The following is a 22,380-nucleotide window of genomic DNA, read 5'->3' as shown; positions in this document are numbered from 1 at the left end:
ATTTTTTGTGATATGATGTATGTGAGATAAAAAGGTAATTGAGAATGTAAAAAAGTGTGTTGGAAATTGTAATGATGATGTAAGCAAATAAATTTTGGCAAATAATCCTCAATCCAAACAATTAGTTATGTGATCTTTTTAACAAATAATGAAGTAAATTTAGATGACGTTTTTTTATATGTTTAATTATTTTATGATTCTCAAGTATGAAAAACCAAATATATTTTTTTCGAACTTAGTTACCAGTCATTCGCTCTGTGATCGTGAACCAGTTATGGTTCAACTTTTTGTCGAGCTAATAGAACTGCTTCAGATCACAAAGTTGTTCGGTCGGTCGGGTGAACACCCCTTATTATTGATGCCTGATGAAGGTTCACGTAAGAGAAATAAAAAGTGAGCTCCAAAAAAAAAAAAAAAAAAAAAAGAGGATGCTGAGGAGGGGAATAATTTGATTATAGGGTTTAAATAGTATAGTACACAACAAGGGGAATTGGATTCCAATGGTGAGATGTTTCCAAGGTCACTTGACTCACACCTCTCCTAGGACTATGGGCTCTGCACCTTTGCCCCTATATTTTTAATCTTCATTTCTGCCTTATTTAGTCAATGTAATAGTATTTTAAACTTTAAAAGACCTCAATCAATTATACTTACCACACCACCCCCATTCCAATGGAACCACTGCATTTGAAGATTGACTAAAAAAAAAAAAAGAAGAAGAAGAAAGAGACTGACTTTAACTTTTGAACGACTGCAGGGGAGGAGCCGCGCGCCGGGCCTCCTTCGTCACTTAGCTCTATAGGCAAAACCAGAAAGAAAGAATGATGTGTTGTCTGACGCACGGTTGAAAATGAAAACCTTCACCACGTGGTTAGGCCTAAAAATCTGGAACAAATTAATATATGTTCTTCAATTTCAACTGGGATTCTCGGGAATTTGCTATCAACCAAATCCAGCATTAGCCCAGCTTCCTTTTTCTATTTGGGGTCACAGTTTACTCAAATCCTGTGGAATTGTTTATGCAAAATCTGCCAGCAATGCCAAGGAGAGCTTTTGGAAGGATTCTGTCTTTTTTTTTTTTTTTCCGGGGTAGGGTGCAATGGAGGGCCTACGATTTGGAAGTGTCTTTTACCGCGTAATTTATGGATTGGAAAGTTGGACTAGTGCCAAAATAAACAAAAGCTTTTTATTTCCAGAACGGAGATTATTGGTAAAAGAATTGAATGGGAATCACTGTCCTGGAAATCTTACGAGTTAGGCGTCAAGAAAATTGTTAACTGTGATTTGTATGGAGAAAATTTGTGAGAAGTTGGCATTATTATACCATGAAGGTAAAAAGCCATCCACCATGTCACTGATTGTTTTGAGGAAAACAATGCAAGAACACATGGTTGTGGTTCTGCTCCTAGCCAAGCGTGAGCCAGTCTATCCATGGCTATTCAAAATATAATACTGCTACTAGTACATAGGGAAGAAAACAGGAAAGCAGAACCCCGAGGTGAAAGATGGGAGGTGGAGCTGCTGGTGTGATTCCTAATCTTTAATAATTATTGCACCCTCTTTCTTTGTCTCTTCTTTTCTTGCTTCCTTGCAAAGCTGGAAAGTAGTACTCGTAGTGCTAATATACTTGGCTTCTTTCTGCATTCACAGCACTAATAGAGGACGTGAATTCAAGAACTGAGAAACCCAATGCAAAACCGATAAGATAGGTTTGGAATTGGGATTTGAGGCCAATGCAAATGCCAATGCCTAGGCAAATGCAATCTCTCAACCATCAAAATCACCACCACCTTCAATACTACTATCTCCTCCTTTTGCTCGCTGTTTTATCGCAAGCTGTGGCAGAAGCCGCTAGTAATGAAGTTGTTGTTCTGTTTTCTTGGCTTCAAACCTCTCCTTCACCACCTTCTTCCTTCTCAGACTGGAATTCTTTAGACTCTAATCCTTGTAACTGGTCCTACATTAAATGTTCTACTGATAATTTTGTAACAGAAATCAACATTCAATCCATCCAGCTTGCCACTCCATTTCCTTCCAACCTTTCCTCTCTCCGATCCCTCCGCACTCTTATCATTTCTGGTGCTAATCTAACTGGGACTATCCCACTTGAGATTGGAGATTGCACTTCCCTTAGAACTATTGATATCAGTTCAAACAGTCTTGTGGGCAGCATCCCAATCACCATTAGTAAGCTTCAGAATCTTGAGGACTTGACACTGCACTCCAATAAACTTACTGGAAACATTCCACCAGAGCTTAGCAATTGCATCGGCCTAAAAAATATCCTTTTGTTTGACAATGAGCTAAGTGGAAATCTTCCCGTTGAACTAGGAAAGCTTGCATCTCTGGTAGTCCTAAGAGTTGGAGGGAACAAAGAAATTGATGGTAAAATTCCTGACGAGTTGGGAGATTGCCAGAATTTGGTAGTGCTGGGTCTGGCTGATACTAAAATTTCTGGTTCTCTTCCTGCATCTTTGGGCATGCTAAGAAATCTTCAAGTATTGTCAGTTTATACTACCATGCTTTCAGGGGAAATACCTTCGGATATAGGCAATTGCTCAGAGCTAGTTGACTTGTATTTGTATGAGAACAATTTATCAGGTTCGCTTCCAGCAGAGCTGGGCAAGCTTCAGAAACTTCAGAAGATGTTATTGTGGCAAAACAATCTAGTTGGGCATATTCCTGATGAAATTGGGAACTGCAGAAGTTTGTTGATTGCTGATTTTTCATTGAACTCTTTCACTGGAAGCATTCCTTGGTCATTTGGGAACCTCACCAACCTGTTGGAGTTGATGATTAGTAACAACAATATTTCTGGTTCTATTCCTCCTGTTCTTTCTAATGCTACCAGTCTGACACAACTACAGCTAGATACTAACCAGATATCCGGCTCGATTCCAATGGAGCTCGGATTTTTGGCAGAGCTGAATATCTTCTTTGCTTGGCAGAACAAGCTTGAGGGAAGCATTCCACCTGGATTGGCTGGTTGCAGAAGTCTTCAAGCTCTGGATTTGTCACACAATTTTCTCACTGGTAGCTTACCCCCTGGCCTCTTTCAGCTGAAAAATCTAACCAAGCTTCTCTTGATTTCCAACGATATATCAGGCTCTATCCCTCACGAGACAGGTAATTGTAGCTCACTTGTGCGATTACGTCTCACTGATAATAAGATCAGTGGACAAATTCCAAGCGAAATTGGGTTGCTGAGGAGTCTCACTTTTCTTGACCTTTCTAATAATAATCTCATTGGATCAATACCTGATGAGATTGGCAATTGTCTAGCGTTGCAGATGCTGAATCTGAGAAACAATACTCTTTCTGGCACTCTGCCAAGCTCTCTATCTTCTCTAAGTAGACTTCAGGTCTTGGACGTTTCTCTGAACACTTTTTCTGGTCAGATTTCTGGGAGTTATAGCCAACTTACTTCCCTTAATAGGCTTGTTTTAAGTAGAAATTCTTTCTCGGGGTCAATCCCCTCAACACTGGACCGCTTGACAAGCCTCCAATTGCTTGATCTAAGTGGCAACAATCTCTCCGGCAATATCCCAATGGAACTGTTTAAAATTGAGTCCCTGGACATTGCTTTGAATTTGAGCTGGAATACCTTGACAGGGGTAATTCCACCTGAGATATCTGCTCTAAACAAACTCTCTGTGCTGGACCTGTCACACAATAAACTTGAAGGAGAATTGATGGCTCTCTCCGGGCTAGAAAACCTAGTTTCCCTGAATATTTCTTACAACAACTTCACAGGTTATCTTCCGGACAATAAGTTGTTCAGACAGTTATCAGCAACTGAACTGGCAGGGAACCAGGGCTTGTGTTCTTTGGGGCATGATTCTTGCTTCTTGAGCAGTGGACCAGGCATGGGAATGCCAAAGAACAAAGACGTTAGACGATCCTGGAAACTGAAAACTGCAATTGCTCTACTTGCTGTTTTAGCGGTGGCCTTGGCAGTTCTAGGTTTCTTTGCAGTTTTTCATGTTCGAACTTTGAAGAGAAAAGATAATGATTATGAGTTGGGAGGAGGGGACATTTCCCCTTGGCAATTTAGTCCATTCCAGAAATTAAATTTCACAGTGGATCAAGTTCTGAAATGCTTGGTGGAATCCAACGTGATTGGAAAGGGATGTTCTGGAATTGTTTATCGTGCAGACCTGGATAACGGTGAAGTTATTGCAGTGAAGAAACTATGGACATCAACAATGGCTGTAGGATACAGCCGCAAAAATGATCAACTTGGAGCTAGTGGTGGGATTCGCGATTCTTTTTCCACCGAAGTAAAGACACTGGGTTCAATTCGTCATAAAAACATTGTTAGATTCTTGGGTTGCTGTTGGAATCAGAATACAAAGTTGCTGATGTATGATTACATGCCTAATGGAAGCCTGGGAAGTCTCCTCCATGAAAGAAGCAGTGGTTGCCTGGAATGGGAACTGAGGTATCAGATCATCCTAGGTGCAGCTCAAGGCTTGGCTTATTTACACCACGATTGTGTTCCACCAATTGTTCACAGGGACATCAAGGCAAATAACATTCTCATTGGTCTTGAATTTGAGCCCTACATTGCTGATTTCGGACTGGCAAAACTCGTTGATGATGAAGACTTTGCTCGTTCTTCCAAAACTGTTGCCGGTTCCTATGGGTACATTGCACCAGGTTAGTCCAAATTTAGCAATTTTTTTCCCCAAACTGATTTGAGTGTTTTAAGTGATGTGGCAAATTATGGTTGTTTGTCGATCGTTTCTGTTCTTGCAGAATATGGTTACATGATGAAAATCACGGAGAAAAGCGATGTATACAGCTATGGAGTGGTAGTGTTAGAAATTCTAACAGGAAAGCAACCAATCGATCCCACAATACCAGACGGGCTACACATTGTGGACTGGGTAAGACAAAAAAGGGCAGGTGCAGAGCTGTTGGATCCCAGCTTACTTTCCAGGCCTGAATCAGAAATTGAAGAAATGACTCAAATTCTTGGAGTGGCTGTGCTTTGTGTAAATCCATCACCAGATGATAGGCCAACTATGAAGGATGTGGCAGCAATGCTCAAAGAAATAAAACATGAGAAAGAGGAATACATGAAAGTTGACATGCTGCTCAAAGATTCACAGGCTAATGAGCACAAGGGTACTGGAAAAGACAATGATAAGGTTTATCATGGAGGAGGGCCATCATCAACAACTATGAACAGCTTGTACTTGGAAAGTCACAATTCAAGCTTTACTGCATCCTCATTGCTGCATTCTTCTTCCTCCAGTGGAAAAGTTGGTTTTAGATGAATAGCTCTCATAATTGTCTTATTCCTTGACTTAAACAGCGGAGAGCTCTCATAATTGTCCTTCAAATTTTGTCCAAATTTTTCATTTTAGCCTCACAATTATAGTACTACTTCTAGACTTAGAATAAATCCCTTTGGGGCCATAAGGTGTTTTAACAATTTCGTTGTTGAAATTTGAACGACGATGAGGGCTTAAAGCTTGAATAATGATCCCTCGATGTAGCATATTTAGCACTCTTTTAGAGGCAACTATATCTTAGGGTGAAATAAAAAACCAAAGAAATCAAATCATGGCCTCGTCAGCTGCAGATTTGTAACTCCATAGTAGAAATGGTACATTTGTTCCTTGATAATGTTTTGAAAATTTTAGCGGACGAGGTGTGGAAGTTTCTTGCACAAATTGGTGTTCACCTGATTCTCAAAGGCATTGCAGAAGATTTTCCAGAGGATGCATTGGGCTTTTTGGGCGTTTTAAGACCCGCAATTTTTACGAATACATGGGATAGGAATTACATAGAATACAAGGGGAAAAAAAACATGTACTGGGGCATATATATATATCAAAATCAGAATTGTTTTTTAAATCAATCATCACCATTTACTCTACACCTACTCTTACTTCTACTCTAAGTCTATATATTCTAGGGCGTGATCCAAATAGTCTAATGGAAACTGACAGGAACTGAATTATTATCAGACCATACGAGTGCGCTACGCGCCCATATGGAATTGGAGCAGCTACATACTGATAAAGTGATGAACGGTAAGATTTAAACCCTTAACCTCTCATCTCACAAATATGCACCCACATGGAGAGTAATGGAAGGCAAGATTTGAACCTTTAACCTCCCGTCCTACAAAGACTTGAATCTTCTGTGATGGCCAACTATTCTAATGATAGTTGGTCAAAATAAAAAATATGATTTGAAAGATCATGAATTGTTTTGTCAATTAATCTCAATTATGTATGGTGAAAGATTAAAAGTTTCCTAGCTCGTGTTAAAAGACTTGCAAACAATATCGATCTTGAAGCACAGGAAAATTGAGGGAAATTATAGTGGTGGGTAATTATGTGTCAGTAACGCCATTTCTAATTTCAGCCTCCTGTGACCAAACAGGGATACATTATCTGGCCTAAAACCCGGTAAACAAATAATTGTCGACCCTTAAATATTGGATCAGCAAAAGTATTCTTCTTCAACCATTGGTACGAGAAAATTGTGCATAGCTCTGTAGGAAAGCCACATGAGTTATCCTTGATCTCCCTATTTATATCCCCAGTAGTAGGACTAATCGAAAGACGAAAGCAAACTAGAGGTGAAGTTACTAGTATTTCACAGCAATTTCTGTTATTGAAGCCTAGGAAAAGCTCAAACATAATTAAGATGGCAAGCATGGCTCTAACCACCACCTTCTTCAAGTTCCAAACCTCAAGAGCAATCATCGTGCGCAGGCCTTGGAGTTTCGTAGGTGTTGCACCAATTAAGCCTTTCCAGGTGAATCCTCTCTCTCTCTCTCTCTCTCCCTCCCTCTATATATATATCAACTTAAAAATATGATCTGTCGAAAAAAAAAAAAAAAACTTAACAAAAGTGATCCAGCGAAGGCTTGCAAGGGGTGAGCCTCAGTCGTGAAGCAACGCTCTTAATTGGTAGTAGTCTACTAATGTAATTCATGATAGCAGGCAACTAGGCGGCGTGCGACAACTGCTGCATACGAACAGGCAGCCGATGCAGCAAGACAAGGCAGCAAAGCAGCCAAACAAGGAACTGAGGCGGCCAAGGAAGCCGGCCAAGAAATGAAACACGCGGCCGTTTCTAACGCAGAGGATGTGAGTTACCAGTAATTACTACTCATCAGTCCGTACAAAATCATTCTGATAATATTGCCTATAGTGAGTGTGTGTGTGTATATATATAAGCAATTATGATCAACTTAGTTCATGATCGTTGATTCCTGTTAAAATTGCTTGCTTGATCAAGGATGATCTTGGTTTTATTTCTAACGGCATGCGTGTCTCATGTCTCTGTTGTGAAATAAACAAAGATGATGCAGAAAACCAAGAATGTGGCCGGAAAGGTGGCCGAAGCTTCAAAAGACATGAGTGATAAAGCGAAGCAGACGGCACAAGAAGCCTGGGACTCGGTCAAGGACACCACTCAAAAAATCAAAGAGACGGTGGTTGGCAAGGCCGAAGAAGCCAAGGAGTCCGCAAAACACAATGCTGAGAAAGTCGAGCGCAGCATGAACACCAAAAATTAACGCCAATCGCACTTTTCCATACATATAATTAAAGCATCTTCCAGTTACCTAACTAGCTTTCTTTTTTTTACTGCTTGAGTAGTTTCTCCTTGTGATCATTTGAATGTTCTAGTCTAGTAAGCTGAGCTGAGTATGCTCAATTTGATGATCACATTTCTGCTATCTGTTGTCCAGATACAAGATTTTTTTTTTATCTCATTTTTCAAAATTTTTTTCTTTCTTCTGATATTTACTGCCATTTACATCGGACTGTACGTAGGATTCGTGACTTGACAATCAGGTTATGTGCAAGCAATCCTCAGGTATTTTTATCAAAATCGTGCTGCATTCTACAAATAGCTCGTTCACTCGACGTTCAGACAAATTCCATCAAGTTTTTTTTGAAGTTATTATCAAAACCAAAAAAAATCCTGAAAATTAATTATTGACAAGATTAGGTACCAAGGGTTTACAACTTTGAATGATACGACGTCACTGTGCTGAACTCACTATGATCAGATTCACCGCGACGTTAAGAAGTGCTACATGATTTCCTACATATCTAAACAAATGCAAACATTCACAGCTCCAAAAGAAAAAATTAGATAACGAAATCAAGAAAACAAATTATATATAATAAAACTCATTATTCGTCCGTTTAGTTGAAGGTTTTGATCTAGCGTGCATGGCTGCCACGTGGTGGGAGAACTGGGGGAATGGTTTGTCTTTTTTCATTGAAGTCATATATGGTAGATGAATTTTTAACTCCATACCCCACACTTATTATCAAGTGTTGGTCAGCAATATTGTGCTCCTAGTTCTCTAACTAGTTACCAGCAGAAAATTTCTATTCTTAAAAAAGAAAGGAAAAATCGTTCAAAACGTCTCTCACATTTTACAAGATGACTTTTTTCGTCTCTCACTTTTAAAAGTGTAATTTTACGTCCCTTACAAATTCACATTAACCAAATTTGGTCCCTACCTAAGTTTTTGACTAGTTTTTGCTGGAATCCACCACGTGACTTGCATGTGATCAATTTTTAAAGGCAAAATTGTCAAATCAAATTTTTACATAATCTGATTCATAGTCCCTCATATTTCACAAAATGAATTTTTTTGTCCCTAACATTTTACAAAATGAGTTGCTTTGTTCCTCACATTTCAAAAAATAAATTTTTCCATCCCTCATATTTTTTAAAATGAATTTTTTCATCCCTCAGTGATCATGTATACGAATAGCTTTTTTTCTATAAACCTACGTATATATCTATTTGATTTTACCTGAATAGTATGAATAACATGTAATTTATCTCTATTGAATTTTATCTAAACATGCTAATTGTTGCTATACACATGCTATTCAATAGATATATATAGGGGTTTTAAACTAATAATTTTGTTTGAAACCCATGTATATATTTATATGATTTCACCATTTGAACCTATTCAATATTTGTGACATTTCTCTTTTGGTAATAATTTATTTATTGAGTTGTATAATAAGGTCATCTAATTAATGGGTCCTAACTCGAATTCTATAATTGTGCTAACAAATTTCAGTTAAAATTTGAAATTTCTACGCGATACTTTTAAGACCAACAGTTGAATTACTTACCTTGTGATTGTGTTAAAATTTGAAAGTGCCAATCACTTATTTCTTTTTGTCATACTTTCCTTTTGTTTACTTTTTCTATCCAAATTTAATTCGATATAAACACTTGATAATATTTAGGATTAAATGTCTTCTTTAGTTTCAAATTTCGAGTAAAAGAAAATGAATATAAGTGAAAAACTAACAATTTTTTTAAACCTATGTATATATCTATTTGATTTCACTTGAGCAATACGAATAGTGTGTAATATATCTCTATTTGATTTCACATGCTATTCGTACTGTTCAAATGAAATCAAATAAATATATACATGGATTTAAAAAAAATTATTCATACACATGATCAATAAAAGATGAAAAAATTCATTTTGAAAAATGTGAAGGACGAAAAAATTTATTTTATGAAATGTGAGGGATTATGAATCGAATTATATAAAATTTGATTTGACAAATTTGCCCTTAAAATATGATCACGTGCAAGGTACGTGGTGAATTCCGATAAAAAACTAGTCGAAAACTTAAGTATAGGGACCAAATTTGATCAAAGTGAATTTGTAAGGGACGTAAAATTACATTTTTAAAAGCGAGGGACGGCAAAAGTTATTTTGCAAAATGTGAGAGACGTTTTGAACGATTTTCCCAAAAAGTAATATAGGATGATTGCTACTTGACTGCTGCCCCCTCAAAAAAAATTTAAAAAAAAAAAACTGAAAGAAGCCTGACCTTTTCCGTTCAATGACTTAAATTGTGGTGGAATTAGAATTTCAATCCTCACAAAAAGAAAGAATAGATATTAGTTCCAACCTTCGTATACTTATACTATATAAGAATACAATAATGAGTTGTGGTAAAAAAGGGTTTGAATTTCAATCACATGGGATAGGGTTTTTTGAAAATATGAAATGTTGTATAGTTTTTTTTTTAAACCTTTTGGTACAATTGAGAAGCATCATATATTTAGATATATTTACTGAAATACCCTCATTTTGATACATTTAAATCTTTGATTTATGGAGTCATTTGGGTATTTCTGAAATATGGAATTATTTTGCAATCGTTTTTGCATCAAGTACAACTCATATAAGTTTTTGTGTTGGTATAATTATTGAAATGATGTTATAGACACATTTAATTGGAATGTGGCTTTTGTTGTGCAATTAACTCAAAGACATATTGACACGTTGTATAATTAACATGTTGCTATAAATAGCCATTGGAGGATATTTCTTTGTCTAAAACAATTTATGTCTGCTCTTGGCCGATTTTCAATTGAAATATGTAGAGACCTTTTGGGAATGGTAAAATTGTAAAAATATTGATAAAACAAAGTGTACAAGTGCGTGCTGCAATTAAAATGTATCATTATTAGTTTTGTCATATTTGATTATTATTTCTTTCCAAATTGTACTATTATTTGTTCAATAAAAAATTCTCTCTAACCATAGACACCAAACACCCTCGCGGTGTGCGGACACTCCCCCTAGTATTAATTAGAAAACAAACTCTTAACCTTTGAAACCACGTCAAGTTTTCGGACGGTTAAATTCTCCATGGGTTGTATTACTACGAAATATAGTAGCAGTACGGTATAATAATCAAGTAAAATTTTAGTGGGTGCCGATATAAAGGTTGTGTTAGTGGGTGATTTATAAGAAACTTTATACATGATTTACGGTTTCGAAGGCATGATTTGTTGAACCCACCCAAATATTTTCCTTACCAAAAAAAAAAATTTCAAGCAAATTTTTAAGAATATGGACTTTTGCCTCTATAAGACTTTTCCTAAAAGTTAAGATCAAATGTATTCCCAAGTTACGCCCAAATACAACACTGGATAAACCATCCGTCAAGCCTTGATAATGCCCTGGCAAGAATAAGTTATTTATGACCATGGATCTGCACCGAATCTTGAGAACTAATATGAGTTTGTACTATTTCAAAAGGCACTCTTCATACTTAATTACAACTGGTGGGAAAAGAACATCGTATTGGGTGTGCATATTAAAAAATATTTTTCTTTATAATATAAGAGTAGTAATAATCAGAAGTCCAATGAAAAGGAAAATAAAAGAAGATATTGAAAATTAAAATTATAGAAATCATTGAAATAGTAAAAAGTATTGGAAGTTAATAACCGCCAACAATTTGTCCGTGACGATTAAGTGTAAATTCTTATTACTTATATGAGGGTAAAATTGATATAATACAAATGAAAAAAAAAAATCAACACCAAATGTCACACCTCATGCTTTTATATATAGAAAGACGAGGTATAGCGCTTAGCTCTTCTTTCGTAACATTAGTGGACTATTGCTAGGAAAAAAAAAAAATAGTGGACTAGAAAGTATACGAGTTAATGAGAATTAAGTTTGATAAATTAAATAGAATTCAATGTGTCGAGCCTTGTAATGTAGCCAAAATCGCAAATTATATTTTGGGTTGCCACTTGGCAAGATTATTGTGCAATACGTACATAGGATGTATTCTTGATTGTTGGGTTAGGAATTCAAACTATTGTACGGCACAGTTAAATTCAAATTGTTTCCCAGGTTCTATTGGATTGTAAATTATTTGAGATATTTTTACTGTAGTATTTTTTGTGATGTGATGTATGTGAGATAAAAAAGTAATTGGAAAGATAAAAATGCGTGTTGAAAATTGTAATGATGATGTAAACAAATAAATTTTGACAAATAATCCTCAATCCAAACAAACCCTCCGCTTGTCATTGATCAACAATTTGTCTTAGATGATAAATTGACCACCAAAAAGAGATTTAAAATATCCTAAGGTCGAGTGTTCCAAATCTGTACCTACAACTAAAAAATGGAGTTCAAACCTACCGCTAAAAAGAAAAAATTCAAGAAAATGTTTACTAGTACACCTCTCTAATTTAAATGGGTAAAAAGAAAAGGTTTAGATGCTGTCACTGACCCAAAAAGAAAAATGAAAAATAAATAAAATTAGAGGCTAATACTAGATGACAAATAGACAGGCCGTGGGTACAAATCTTCCTCCCCTCTCTACTTATTAAAATTTTGAAAAAATAGTGACCCGCCTTTTCTTTTTCTTTTTTTTTTTCTTTTTTATTTTTTGGTCAATCGTTCGTGAGATTATACTTTTGCCATCAAAAGATGATGGGCGCTAAGGCCCTCGTGGCGCGGTTGCACGTGAACAGCAACCGCTAGTGAGAATACGGAGAGGGAAATGAAATGGAGACCCGGCCAAAGTACAAACGGCTGGTCGCTGGGTGATCGAATAAGCAACGCCCAAAGTTGGTTTTTATTAGCCAATCAGCGCTCTCTGCATGCTTCAACTCCATCGTCACTTACGCCACCTTACGGTCTCCTGTCTGAATTTCATTGGTCCTTTTCTTCTTCTTCCTCTTCTTTTTTTGTCGCTTTTTGCTACGTATAAGTTCAGATCGATGCTGTTAAATGCATTACAGAGGGGCGCAGCAGATAACGACGAACAGGTTTTAATGGACACGAAACGGAAAGAGGACAGCGGGAATTTTTCTTTTTCTTTTTTGTTTTTGGTTAAAATGTGATAAGCAACAAAGTTTATTGGCTCAGTAAGGTAAGAAAGACGTCCGATTCTGATTAGAATAAAGGTGTTTTGTTGTATAGTGGCTCTTTTTTTTTTTTTTTTTGTTGGAGGTGCTGCTGCGGCTGGGCCGCTTGTTTGGACTGGTGTTACGTCAGAAATGAAGAGACACGTAGCTGGTAATGAAGAGGCGTCGCCGTTCAATCCACGAATGAGGACAACCCCTGCGACCGTGAACAAAGGAGCCAAGCCATCCTCCCTCCCATAGTGCTTGCTTCTATCATCTGTCCCCAGTCGGTCTAATATGGAGTATAATTTTTCCTGCTTTGTTCTTTTGTTTTTCGCAATAATTACCTCGGTCAGATTGGGTTGAGAGAGAATTGAGCTGCTTCTAATTCTATTGCTAATGAATGAAGGAAGCAATTACTAATGACTTATGAGGACAAATAAGTGCACATTTCAAAATTGGTTGAATGTTGTTAGTTAGTAAAAAGTAAAAAATGTGAAAGGAAGGAAGTGGTTTTTGAGGCGTTGGTTGGCAGTGGGCACCGCCAGAGACAGCCATTCAGGTGAGAGCGTATGGCTACTGGCGTAGAATCCGGGGATAAGCGGAGAAAGTAGCGGCACGAGGTTTTGTTTTAGTTGTTTCCCCTCTCTCTCACTCTCTCTCTCTCTCTCTATCATTCAAATTGAGCTGCTCTCCTCAAAATCCAATTTCCTCTCTAAATCCTCTCTCTCTCTCTCTCACACACATACACACTTGAGAGTAAAACGCTATAAAACGATTTGAACTTATCTGCTACCCAACAAAAGATATTGCCATAACCCCCAAAACAGAAATAGTAGTAGTAATAACAAAAGGAACTCGCCAGAACAGTCGTGGAGATGGCGGTTGGGTCTCAGAATCTGATGATTTTTCTTTTTCAAAATTTTCTTAGTTGGCGGTGGCGTTTATACTAAAACTTTTTGTATAGCGTGCTGAGTAATGTGTATATGTGTGTTAGGCAAGCCGGGTTCGAATTCTCTCTTTCTGTCTTCTTCATCGAATTACGGTGGCCGTCGACACTTTTTTATTTCTCTCTCTCTCACACACACACTAGTACTATACTAGCAGTGTGTACTAATCCTCCTGTAGATCATGTTAATCCTTCCTATTTGTAATATAAATAGTTCTCCAGTTGTTATTGTGTAGATTAATTAGATTACTGCTGTACTGTGCCAGATTCCATATAGATCGATGATGATGATGATTTAATAATGATGGCGATATTTGGAGTCGAGAAGAAGTGGTAGATGTAGATTTAGGTGTCTGTGTGATTATTGGCAATAGATTAATGAAGGCAAGTCGCTTTCTTTCGATATTTTATGCGTGAATACCAGTTATTGCCACTGCTCTGCTCTGTTCTCTTCTGTTGTTGTTTGTTGTAATTGTAGTTGAAATTGTAGAGAAACAACCCCAGATGCTTTATGTTGCATTTCCTCAATCCGCCCCCCCAACTTGAAGGTTTTGATTTGATGGGGCAAATCCAAAACAGGCGGGCCCTTTTAACTCGCTAGCTTCCTTAATCAGTTACAAAAGCGAAATCACGCCCAACCCCCCCCCCCCCCCGACCCACGACCGCTCTCTCCCCCATCCCCAGCCGTATATAAGAGTACCCCCCAGAAAAAGCCCCCGGTTCTCAGTCCCCCGGATTCTATTCCTCTCTTTGGAATTTCTCGACCACTTTAATTTCTAGGCCCCTATCCCAACTCAAACCACCATCTACTTCCGAGTAGAAGCAGACTGCAGGATGAGCAAGAATGCTTCCGAAGCACTGCAAGCAGGGGACGACGGAGATGGATTAATGAAGGGCATGGATGTCATCATGGAAGAATCTGCCTTTCCTGCAACAGCATTTGATGATGATCATATGAAGCAAGATGAGCAAGTGATGAGTGTTAATGGTGGTTGCGGTGAGAGGGAGATCTGGTTTGGAAGAGATCATCGTGGTCATGATCAAGACAGTAGTCTACTTGATGATGATGATGATGCTGATGTCAATAATGATCCTTGCTCCCTCTTCTACACTGACTTCCCTCCCATCCCCGACTTCCCATGCATGTCTTCCTCTTCATCATCTTCCTCCACTCCCCTCCCTGCCAGGGCCGTTGCTTCCACATCCTCCTCCTCTTCCTCCTCGTCCTCCTCCGCGGCTACTTCTTGGGCAGTTTTCAAGTCAGAGCCGGACGATTCTTTCCACCGTAATTCAGAGGCAGAAATGCAGCGCTACCACCCCCTGGAGAGGCAGTGTGATGAGGTGGTGAATGCTGCTGCTGCGGCGGCGGCCTTGTCATCCACCGCCTCCATGGAGATTCTTCCACTACCTGATGACTACTGTAGCAACAGGGATATGAATTGCATGAATGCGATGGAGAATTTCGGGTACATGGATCTGCTGGATAACAGCGATATCTGGGACCCCTGCTCAATTTTTGAGAGCGAAAACGTTAACCCCCCACAACAAGATCATGATCACCAGTTTCAAGAACGGAAACCTGCATCGTCAGCATGCGCAACCCCCAACCACCAGGAAGACCAAATACAAGCTCCCTCTCAGCATCATCAGCCTGTGGAGGAAGACGGAAATGATAATGGAAATGATGGCGGGCTATACTTTCTGCAAGGAAACAGCGAGCTTGGTGTTATATTCCTGGAATGGCTCAAGCAAAACAAAGATCACATTTCGGCTGAAGATATGAGGAGTATCAAGCTCAAGCGCTCTACCATTGAGTGCGCCTCCAAACGTCTGGGCTGCACCAAAGAGGGCAAGAAGCAATTGTTGAAGCTCATTCTGGAGTGGGTGGAACAATACCAGCTTCACAAAAGAAGAGCCACAGAAATGGGTTCAAGAGCTGCAGCTGACTTTGACCCAATCTCCTATCACTATCATGAACAGGCACCGGCTGCTGCAGCTGCTCACGAAACCATAAACCCTAACCCTAACCCTAACCCTAGCCCCACTACTACTGATTTGATTAACTGCAAATCTGTTGTTCCCTGTAGTCATCAAGATCCATCAACTGCTTGCCTTTCTCCCTCTCCATCACCTTGGGTTCCACCTGCACCTCCATGCGAGTCTTGTCCTAACTCCCTCGCGGCGCCATTCCCGCCCACCATGGGAGGATATGCGTGTGATCCTTATTCTTGTGCTGCAGCGGCAACTGTTGCTGTTGCTGTTCCCGTGTCGAACCAAACTATGAATAATGCAAATCTATATCTGGTTCCAGCAGAATATCATCAACCCACGGACTCTCCTCAATCGTGGAGTGGACCATATTCGATGCCGCAGGCTCAGTACAACCCGTTCCCGGATAATACTAAACTTCCCGTGTCCGGCTCCCAAGCTCAAGCTCTGTATGCAAATCCATATCCGTATCAGGTTTTTGATGGGAGCAGTGGCGAAAGATTGGTGAGATATGGTTCTTCAGCCACCAAGGAGGCCCGCAAGAAAAGGATGGCACGCCAACGACGGATTTCTCTGCACCAATATCGGCATCATCATAGTCATCATCATCATACTCACCAAAATCAGCCTCAGAGTCTAGTGAATGAACAACATGCAACGAGGATCCCTGCTGTTGGAGATGATTGCACCTCCAACTCTCCAGCTAATCCAGGGAATTGGATTTACTGGTCCCCTGCAGTTCCTCCGCCTGCTCCTGCTCCGATGGCTTCGACTATGCGGCCTTTGGTTTCACCTGATGAACCATCACATAGGCAAGCACCAACTCAACCTGTGGATCGGGCGTACCTGCAACCGCAGCAGAATCATCAGCGTCAGGTTCCATCATCTGATAGAAAGCAGGTGTATATATCATGTTTGGCCTCTTTTTTTTAATGTATATATATATATTCACGCTCGTTGCTCTTTCAAGGTTGATCATGTGAGTTTCGGTGAATCTGTTGGTATAGCTTTCTGGATACTGTTGAATTGAAACGGTTGTTATTAATATTGTCATGTAGAGTTGGAAAACGGAGAAGAACTTGAAGTTTTTGCTGCAGAAAGTGTTGAAACAAAGCGATGTGGGTAATTTGGGAAGAATTGTGTTGCCCAAAGTACGTTCCTCAATTTATTTTGTAATTCATAGATTTGTATCCTGATCATTTATAAGATTGTATCTTACTGACATTGTAAATGTTGCCTACTTTGTAATTAATATCTTTCGTTGGATTTTCGATTTGATCCCTCAGAAAGAGGCAGAAACGCATCTTCCTGAACTTGAATCAAGGGATGGAATCCCCATAGCCCTGGAAGACATTGGCACTTCTAATGTCTGGAACATGCGGTATAGGTATGACAAGTTCATTTAACAATTTTAAGCTTCGTTACTTGAGTAGTACGTAAATAGTTTTTGAAAAAATAAACTGATTTGTGTTTCGCATGCCACTTCTATATATTAACGGCTTTAATTTCCAGATTTTGGCCAAATAACAAGAGCAGAATGTACCTTCTTGAAAACACCGGTAAGCAATCTATTTTTGTTGATCCCTACCATGAAAGTAGTCTCAAAACCAAAAAAATAAAAAAATAAATAAAAAGTTTCTTTCTTTAAAGTGCGTTTTCTTCGCCTCTAGGGGATTTTGTGCGCGTAAATGGACTTCAAGAGGGCGACTTTATCGTCATATACTCGGACACGAAATGTGGCAAATACGTAAGCAACTTGTTGATTTCTTTTTAGACTGTAGCCCTCCCACTCATCTTAGCAGTTGCTCAAGTTTATTTAATTAAGATGACGCTGCTTGCTGTACGTACAGCTGATAAGAGGAGTGAAAGTTCGGCAGCCAGGGTCAAAATCAGAGGCAAAGAAGCCGGCAAGGAGAAACCAGCGTAATGTGCCCCAAGCGGCCAATAACTTTGCACTTGCATCTTTCAAACAAACGGTGAAACGAACAACAAATTAGAGGAGGAACAGCAACCAGCAATATGAATGAAAGAAGAGATGTGGCATTTTCTTTTGACATATGGTTTTTGTGGTATTGCTACGGAATAAGTCTCAGCAAGGTCCAAAGGATATTTAACCATTTCGAGACCAAAATGGAAGACTCCAGTATATATATGCTTTAATTTGCTTCATCTCAGTATATGTTTCAATTTGCTTCGTCTAGCAATTTCCTAACCCGTTAAAATGTTAATCCCAGTTCATTCTTTTTTGGTTGGCCCGCAAAGGGTGCAAGAAAATTTGCTTATTTTGGGTGTGTATCTTTGCTGGTTTAACTGGTTTCTTCGACCATGTAATTTCTTAAAGCTCTGTATGTTTACTAGTATAAACTAGAACCTAGTGACCTGTACTCAGTGACTTGTGTACTTTTGAACTCCATCATGTAAAGTAAAAACGTCTTGTGTTGTTGATCTGCATTCTGGAATTTTAAGATCTATTTTATATATGCACATAACTGCTCTGCTGTTATTAAATTTTGAATGTTTAGACTTCTGTGCTTCCTTTCAGGTTTTTGCATGAGGCATGGTTACAAACTTGTATGTGTTTGTGTGTGTACATATATATATATATATCATGTGTGTATACTGTAGTCTACTGTAGAAGTTTTTTAAAAAAAATTTGAAGTGTATATTTTTTGAATATTTTGAAATTTATAGTTTAAAAATTTTGAAAATTTTTTTGAGGTTACTGTAACTAAATCTTTTAAAAAACTTATAACAGACAAACTTGACAAAAAAACTTATCTTCCAAACAAGGCCATAGTTTGTAGCGTGCAAACGTCTTTTTGAAAAACTTGGATGTATGTAATTAGGCGTCAAAGCTGATAGTTATCAATTGGACGCTTGCATGTGATTTTCATTTCTCAGGGAAAAATCACTGTTCATCTTCATGTTGTGATTGATGTTGCAGTCTTTGAAGCCAATGGATCATAGGCAGCCACACCTACACCTAAGCCCAATACAAATTGCATCAATAACCCCTAACCCCCAAATACTTCTTGTAATTAAGATCAGATTACAAGTAAGTGTGTGTGGAATTAATCACGTGTTGAGTGCCAAAACAAAAATAAAAAGATTTAATCACGCGTAGAGATCTCATTGACCACAATCAGAATCTTTTACTTACACTCATGCATGTTTCATTTTTCTTTTGAGTAAATTTTGTATACACTGTCAGTATATACACTAACACAGTTGGATGGATGACACATGACCAAATTTTGTGTATGCGTCATATATAACGGTGATAGTGTCTATAATGATGATAGTGTATAATGGTGCCAGTGTGTATAAGATTCCTTTTTTTCATTTTTTAAAAATAAAAGGGAATCTTTTTACATGCGTAAAAGGACTTCATTAAATTTGAAATTGTGTAGTTTGGCCGGTTGATTAGTCTTCAAAAAGGAATTCTTAAAATTATTGATATTTCACCTGAATTTGATAGCAGAAGAGCCAAAGCAGGCAAGCCCATGACAATAGATGCTCCACTGAGGGACTGAGTGGCTGGATTCCTAAAGTGGTCTGAAAACCATGGACAATATGTTTGAGCCCAATCGTGATGGCTGTCATTTATGGGGCTTGTGTGAGGATCCAGATTTAAGGAGACGTTACATGCCCGAGAGCAAACCATGACATGGCTCCGTGGGTAGATTGAAGCCCAGGTTTTAGAAAATGGATTGCTTATTCTCTTTTCAAATAAATTTATCACTTGTGGCATCCAAAATATTTTCGACAGAAAATGTTATTTGCACTCTATCCTTTATTATTTGCATTATCATCATTTATTTTATTATATAATATAATAAATAAAAATTATTATATGATTAAAATGATACTAAGAGTGCGATTAACAAAAATGAGAATGCAAGTACTAACATTTTACGTCATACAACTATAATTTTTTGTCTCGTTTCTTACGGAAATATTCCCATCGGTACTCCCTCCTCCTCCTCCTCTCTCTTCGGATATTTAGGAAACCTTGATGTTGTAAATTATAGTAGCATGTTATTTCCTCTCAGACCCACAGCTGGCAGGGGAAAGATGAGAATCAGTACGATGTTTTTACTTCGCCCCGAAATTAACATAACAATCTAGATAGAATTCTTATATGAAGTAACAACTGATGAAAATGGTCCAAGGATTATATGTACGGCCTGTTAACTGAAAAAATTTTCCCTCGTAGATAAGAGGGGTTTAATTCTGGTCATTTTTTCCGTTTTCAAAGATGATGATATAATAGAGGTACTAAAGAAGCACAGTTCATAACATTTGAGCAGAAATCTCCTTGATCAGGGTTCAGTCTACGTGGTTGAAGATCAAGGGGACATCAAAAAAAGAAAAACAGAAAGGAAAAAACAGATCATATAAGATTCCTTCCCTTGGATGAAGTAATGAGGCTTGACGAGCCCCAACAAACCAACTGACACAGCATTTACTTTTCTTCGACGCCACAACCACAAATTGGTAGACAGTACTGAAATGAGTACTGGTATTACTTATGAATCCTGTGTTTTACTTACCAGTTTTAGTGACTAGTTACTACTAGCAAAGAAAAGCAGTGGAGAGACGGACAATTGGCTGCTGAAGCCTGGAGGAGGCCGATCAGAAAACAAATAATGATCTCCCATCTCAACCTTTTACCTTACCATTAAATTTCATTTCAGATTTCAGAAAAACGCGTTTTTATCTCTCTCCAGTCAAAACTTTAGCTTTTGGTTGGGTAATGGCCGATGAATAGTCCTTCGCATGGCCATGCAGCTCGATTATGATGTACCTGTTACAACATATTAATCTAGTTGCAGCTAACTTCTTCTGCTGATGCAAAGAGCAAATTGGTATGGCTAACAAATTCTTTACACGAGAAAGTGGAGACACTTAACCAAGTAGAAACATGTCTGAACCAAGTTGCTAACCATTTGCTGGCATATGCTGCGTAGCAACTAAAAATGCAGAGAAATATATGTACGTACGTTTGCATCAAGAGTTTTTTTTTTTTTGATAATGATGTCTTTATCAAGAAAGAAAAAGATGAGGAATATGTTGGCGAATGGCGAATGTACGTTTGCCCCCAAAAGGCCAGCGCAGATAGCTGAGCTAGCCACTGGCAATTCAATTGACCGCCATCTGGTGAGATATTGCTATCTCGTCAGTCCTGAAGATCTAAATGCTCATCAACTTCCCCCCTGCTGCGACTCAAAGGTCCGTTCCCTTGATAGGATTCTGCCCCTAAAAATACTATGTACGTACTACTTTTACAAATCATATGAACCAACCACCACCACACCAATATATAGACTCCATGTGAAACTGGGGGAGACTGCATGCAATTGATGATCAGTGATCTGTGATGACCAGCCCCACTCGAACAGTCCCTTCTTTAATGCATTTACTCCCGCTTCATCTGCTTTTTCGGTTTTTCCCCAACGTACACTATTTTCAGTCTTTAAAAAGGCGGGGGATGCATTTCTCATCCATCATAGGTTGAGGTAGAAAAGAGGAGGGGAAAAAAAAAACTAAAGAAAAAATGGCAAGGTGGTTTGTGATGCTGTTTGTTCTTGCTCTTGTTGTGGCTCAGACAGGGGCTGCTAGAGATATTCCCAATGACAAGGGTGGTCTTGCTGATCAGAAGAACTTCTTCAACTACGGAGGAGTTGGTGGGTTCAACGGCATTGGCAGTAACGGGCTGCCTTTTGGAGGTGTCGGTGGTGGAGTAGGTGGTGGCGGTCTTGGTGGAACGGGAGGAGGTCTGGGCGGGATTATTGGGACAGGGGGGTTGGGTGGCTTGGGTGGCTTGGGTGGTAGTGGTGGAGGAGTTGTACCTGTGGGTGGTGTTGTTGGAGGTGTTATACCCGGTGGCGGGTCTGGTAATCTTCCCTCGCCCTGAGCCTGAGGCCACAGTTGGATGAGATCCTGCCCTGGCGCTTAGCTTCTTCTCAAGGTTGTTTAGTTTTCTTCCAGTCTGGTGTGATCATGGCCATGGCCATTATATTGTGCCACAGTTAGTTGTGTTGTGTTTGGAGCGCTGTTCGTTTGCTGGTTTTTAGTTTTTGCTCTTTTGTCAAAATTAGAGCCAAGTCTTTTAAATTATGATGATGTCGTTGGTGTGCTGTGCTGTACTCCAGTGCTATTTAATTAAATAATTAATTACTTGTAATCAAACATTCCCATTTCTTCTGTTATGCTTATGAAATATTATTGTTTCACCCGGCGCCGGCGGGGGCCTGAGCTATTATTTATCGAGTACTAACCAGACATTTGGTCTCTAATCTGGGGTGGTTGCTGACATAAATAAAGTTCATGTAGAATATGACGATGGTGCACAAACCAAAGAAGTTTGGAGTACTTGTGCAACGCTCTGCAACCCATCACAATCTCCAAACCAAAAGACGGTTCCGCATGCACAATTGCGCATTAATTTCCCAAAGCCAACTCGAGTTAACATAACATGATGGTTGCCATCCAATTTAACCGCTCTACTTCATTCCTAGTACTACAATTACTCTGGCAGTTATATACTGTGATTTTATTTGTTTCATGTTTTGATGCACATTTACATCATTTTGTCATGTGGTTAAATTTTGTTTTATTTTCATTTCTCAAAATTGTGAATTTTGTTTGTGTACACCAAATATTATGAAAAATAAAGCTGTGTACACCGAAGCTGTTTCTAGCATAAGAAGCACGACAACTCCGACATAATCACACCACAAACCGCAACCATG

The 22,380-nt window shown here is 38.7% G+C and overlaps 4 protein-coding genes across 4 annotated transcripts; all 4 read left to right on the top strand.

The window, feature by feature from the left end:
* The first annotated feature begins 1,745 nt into the window (after window positions 1-1,745).
* LOC113774120 (LRR receptor-like serine/threonine-protein kinase RCH1) lies at window positions 1,746-5,282 on the top strand. The gene is made up of 2 exons (XM_027318686.1): window positions 1,746-4,659; window positions 4,759-5,282. The coding sequence occupies exons 1-2, from the start codon at window positions 1,746-1,748 to the stop codon at window positions 5,280-5,282; spliced, it is 3,438 nt and encodes a 1,145-aa protein (XP_027174487.1).
* A 1,384-nt stretch (window positions 5,283-6,666) lies between these two features.
* Window positions 6,667-7,543, top strand: LOC113774113 (uncharacterized protein At4g13230). The gene is made up of 3 exons (XM_027318680.1): window positions 6,667-6,777; window positions 6,966-7,112; window positions 7,337-7,543. Exons 1-3 carry the CDS (start codon window positions 6,667-6,669, stop codon window positions 7,541-7,543), a joined length of 465 nt encoding a protein of 154 aa, XP_027174481.1.
* A 6,927-nt stretch (window positions 7,544-14,470) lies between these two features.
* On the top strand, window positions 14,471-18,076 carry LOC113774107 (B3 domain-containing transcription factor ABI3). The gene is made up of 6 exons (XM_027318675.1): window positions 14,471-16,525; window positions 16,684-16,776; window positions 16,912-17,012; window positions 17,138-17,184; window positions 17,296-17,372; window positions 17,476-18,076. The coding sequence occupies exons 1-6, from the start codon at window positions 14,471-14,473 to the stop codon at window positions 17,620-17,622; spliced, it is 2,520 nt and encodes an 839-aa protein (XP_027174476.1). The 3' UTR covers window positions 17,623-18,076.
* Window positions 18,077-21,124: 3,048 nt separating this feature from the next.
* Window positions 21,125-21,861, top strand: LOC113760518 (glycine-rich protein 5-like). Its single transcript, XM_027303135.1, has one exon. The coding sequence runs from the start codon at window positions 21,183-21,185 to the stop codon at window positions 21,540-21,542; it is 360 nt and encodes a 119-aa protein (XP_027158936.1). The 5' UTR covers window positions 21,125-21,182; the 3' UTR covers window positions 21,543-21,861.
* The last annotated feature ends 519 nt before the right edge of the window (window positions 21,862-22,380 follow it).

The sequence above is a fragment of the Coffea eugenioides genome, chromosome 1 (assembly GCF_003713205.1).
Source record: "Coffea eugenioides isolate CCC68of chromosome 1, Ceug_1.0, whole genome shotgun sequence".
NCBI classification, from domain to species: domain Eukaryota; kingdom Viridiplantae; phylum Streptophyta; class Magnoliopsida; order Gentianales; family Rubiaceae; genus Coffea; species Coffea eugenioides.
This window is presented reverse-complemented; position numbering and strand designations above follow the sequence as displayed.

What these genes read in the sequence shown, in the direction of transcription:
- LOC113774120 (XM_027318686.1), top strand. Translation starts at nt 1,746, where the DNA reads ATGCCTAGGCAAATGCAATCTCTCAACCATCAAAATCACCACCACCTT. An exon ending in CTATGGGTACATTGCACCAG is followed by an intron (nt 4,660 to 4,758) that starts GTTAGTCCAAAT and finishes CTGTTCTTGCAG; the next exon opens with AATATGGTTACATGATGAAA.
- LOC113774113 (XM_027318680.1), top strand. Translation starts at nt 6,667, where the DNA reads ATGGCAAGCATGGCTCTAACCACCACCTTCTTCAAGTTCCAAACCTCA. An exon ending in CACCAATTAAGCCTTTCCAG is followed by an intron (nt 6,778 to 6,965) that starts GTGAATCCTCTC and finishes TCATGATAGCAG; the next exon opens with GCAACTAGGCGGCGTGCGAC. An exon ending in CCGTTTCTAACGCAGAGGAT is followed by an intron (nt 7,113 to 7,336) that starts GTGAGTTACCAG and finishes AAGATGATGCAG; the next exon opens with AAAACCAAGAATGTGGCCGG.
- LOC113774107 (XM_027318675.1), top strand. Translation starts at nt 14,471, where the DNA reads ATGAGCAAGAATGCTTCCGAAGCACTGCAAGCAGGGGACGACGGAGAT. An exon ending in CATCATCTGATAGAAAGCAG is followed by an intron (nt 16,526 to 16,683) that starts GTGTATATATCA and finishes ATTGTCATGTAG; the next exon opens with AGTTGGAAAACGGAGAAGAA. An exon ending in GTACCTTCTTGAAAACACCG is followed by an intron (nt 17,185 to 17,295) that starts GTAAGCAATCTA and finishes CTTCGCCTCTAG; the next exon opens with GGGATTTTGTGCGCGTAAAT.
- LOC113760518 (XM_027303135.1), top strand. Translation starts at nt 21,183, where the DNA reads ATGGCAAGGTGGTTTGTGATGCTGTTTGTTCTTGCTCTTGTTGTGGCT.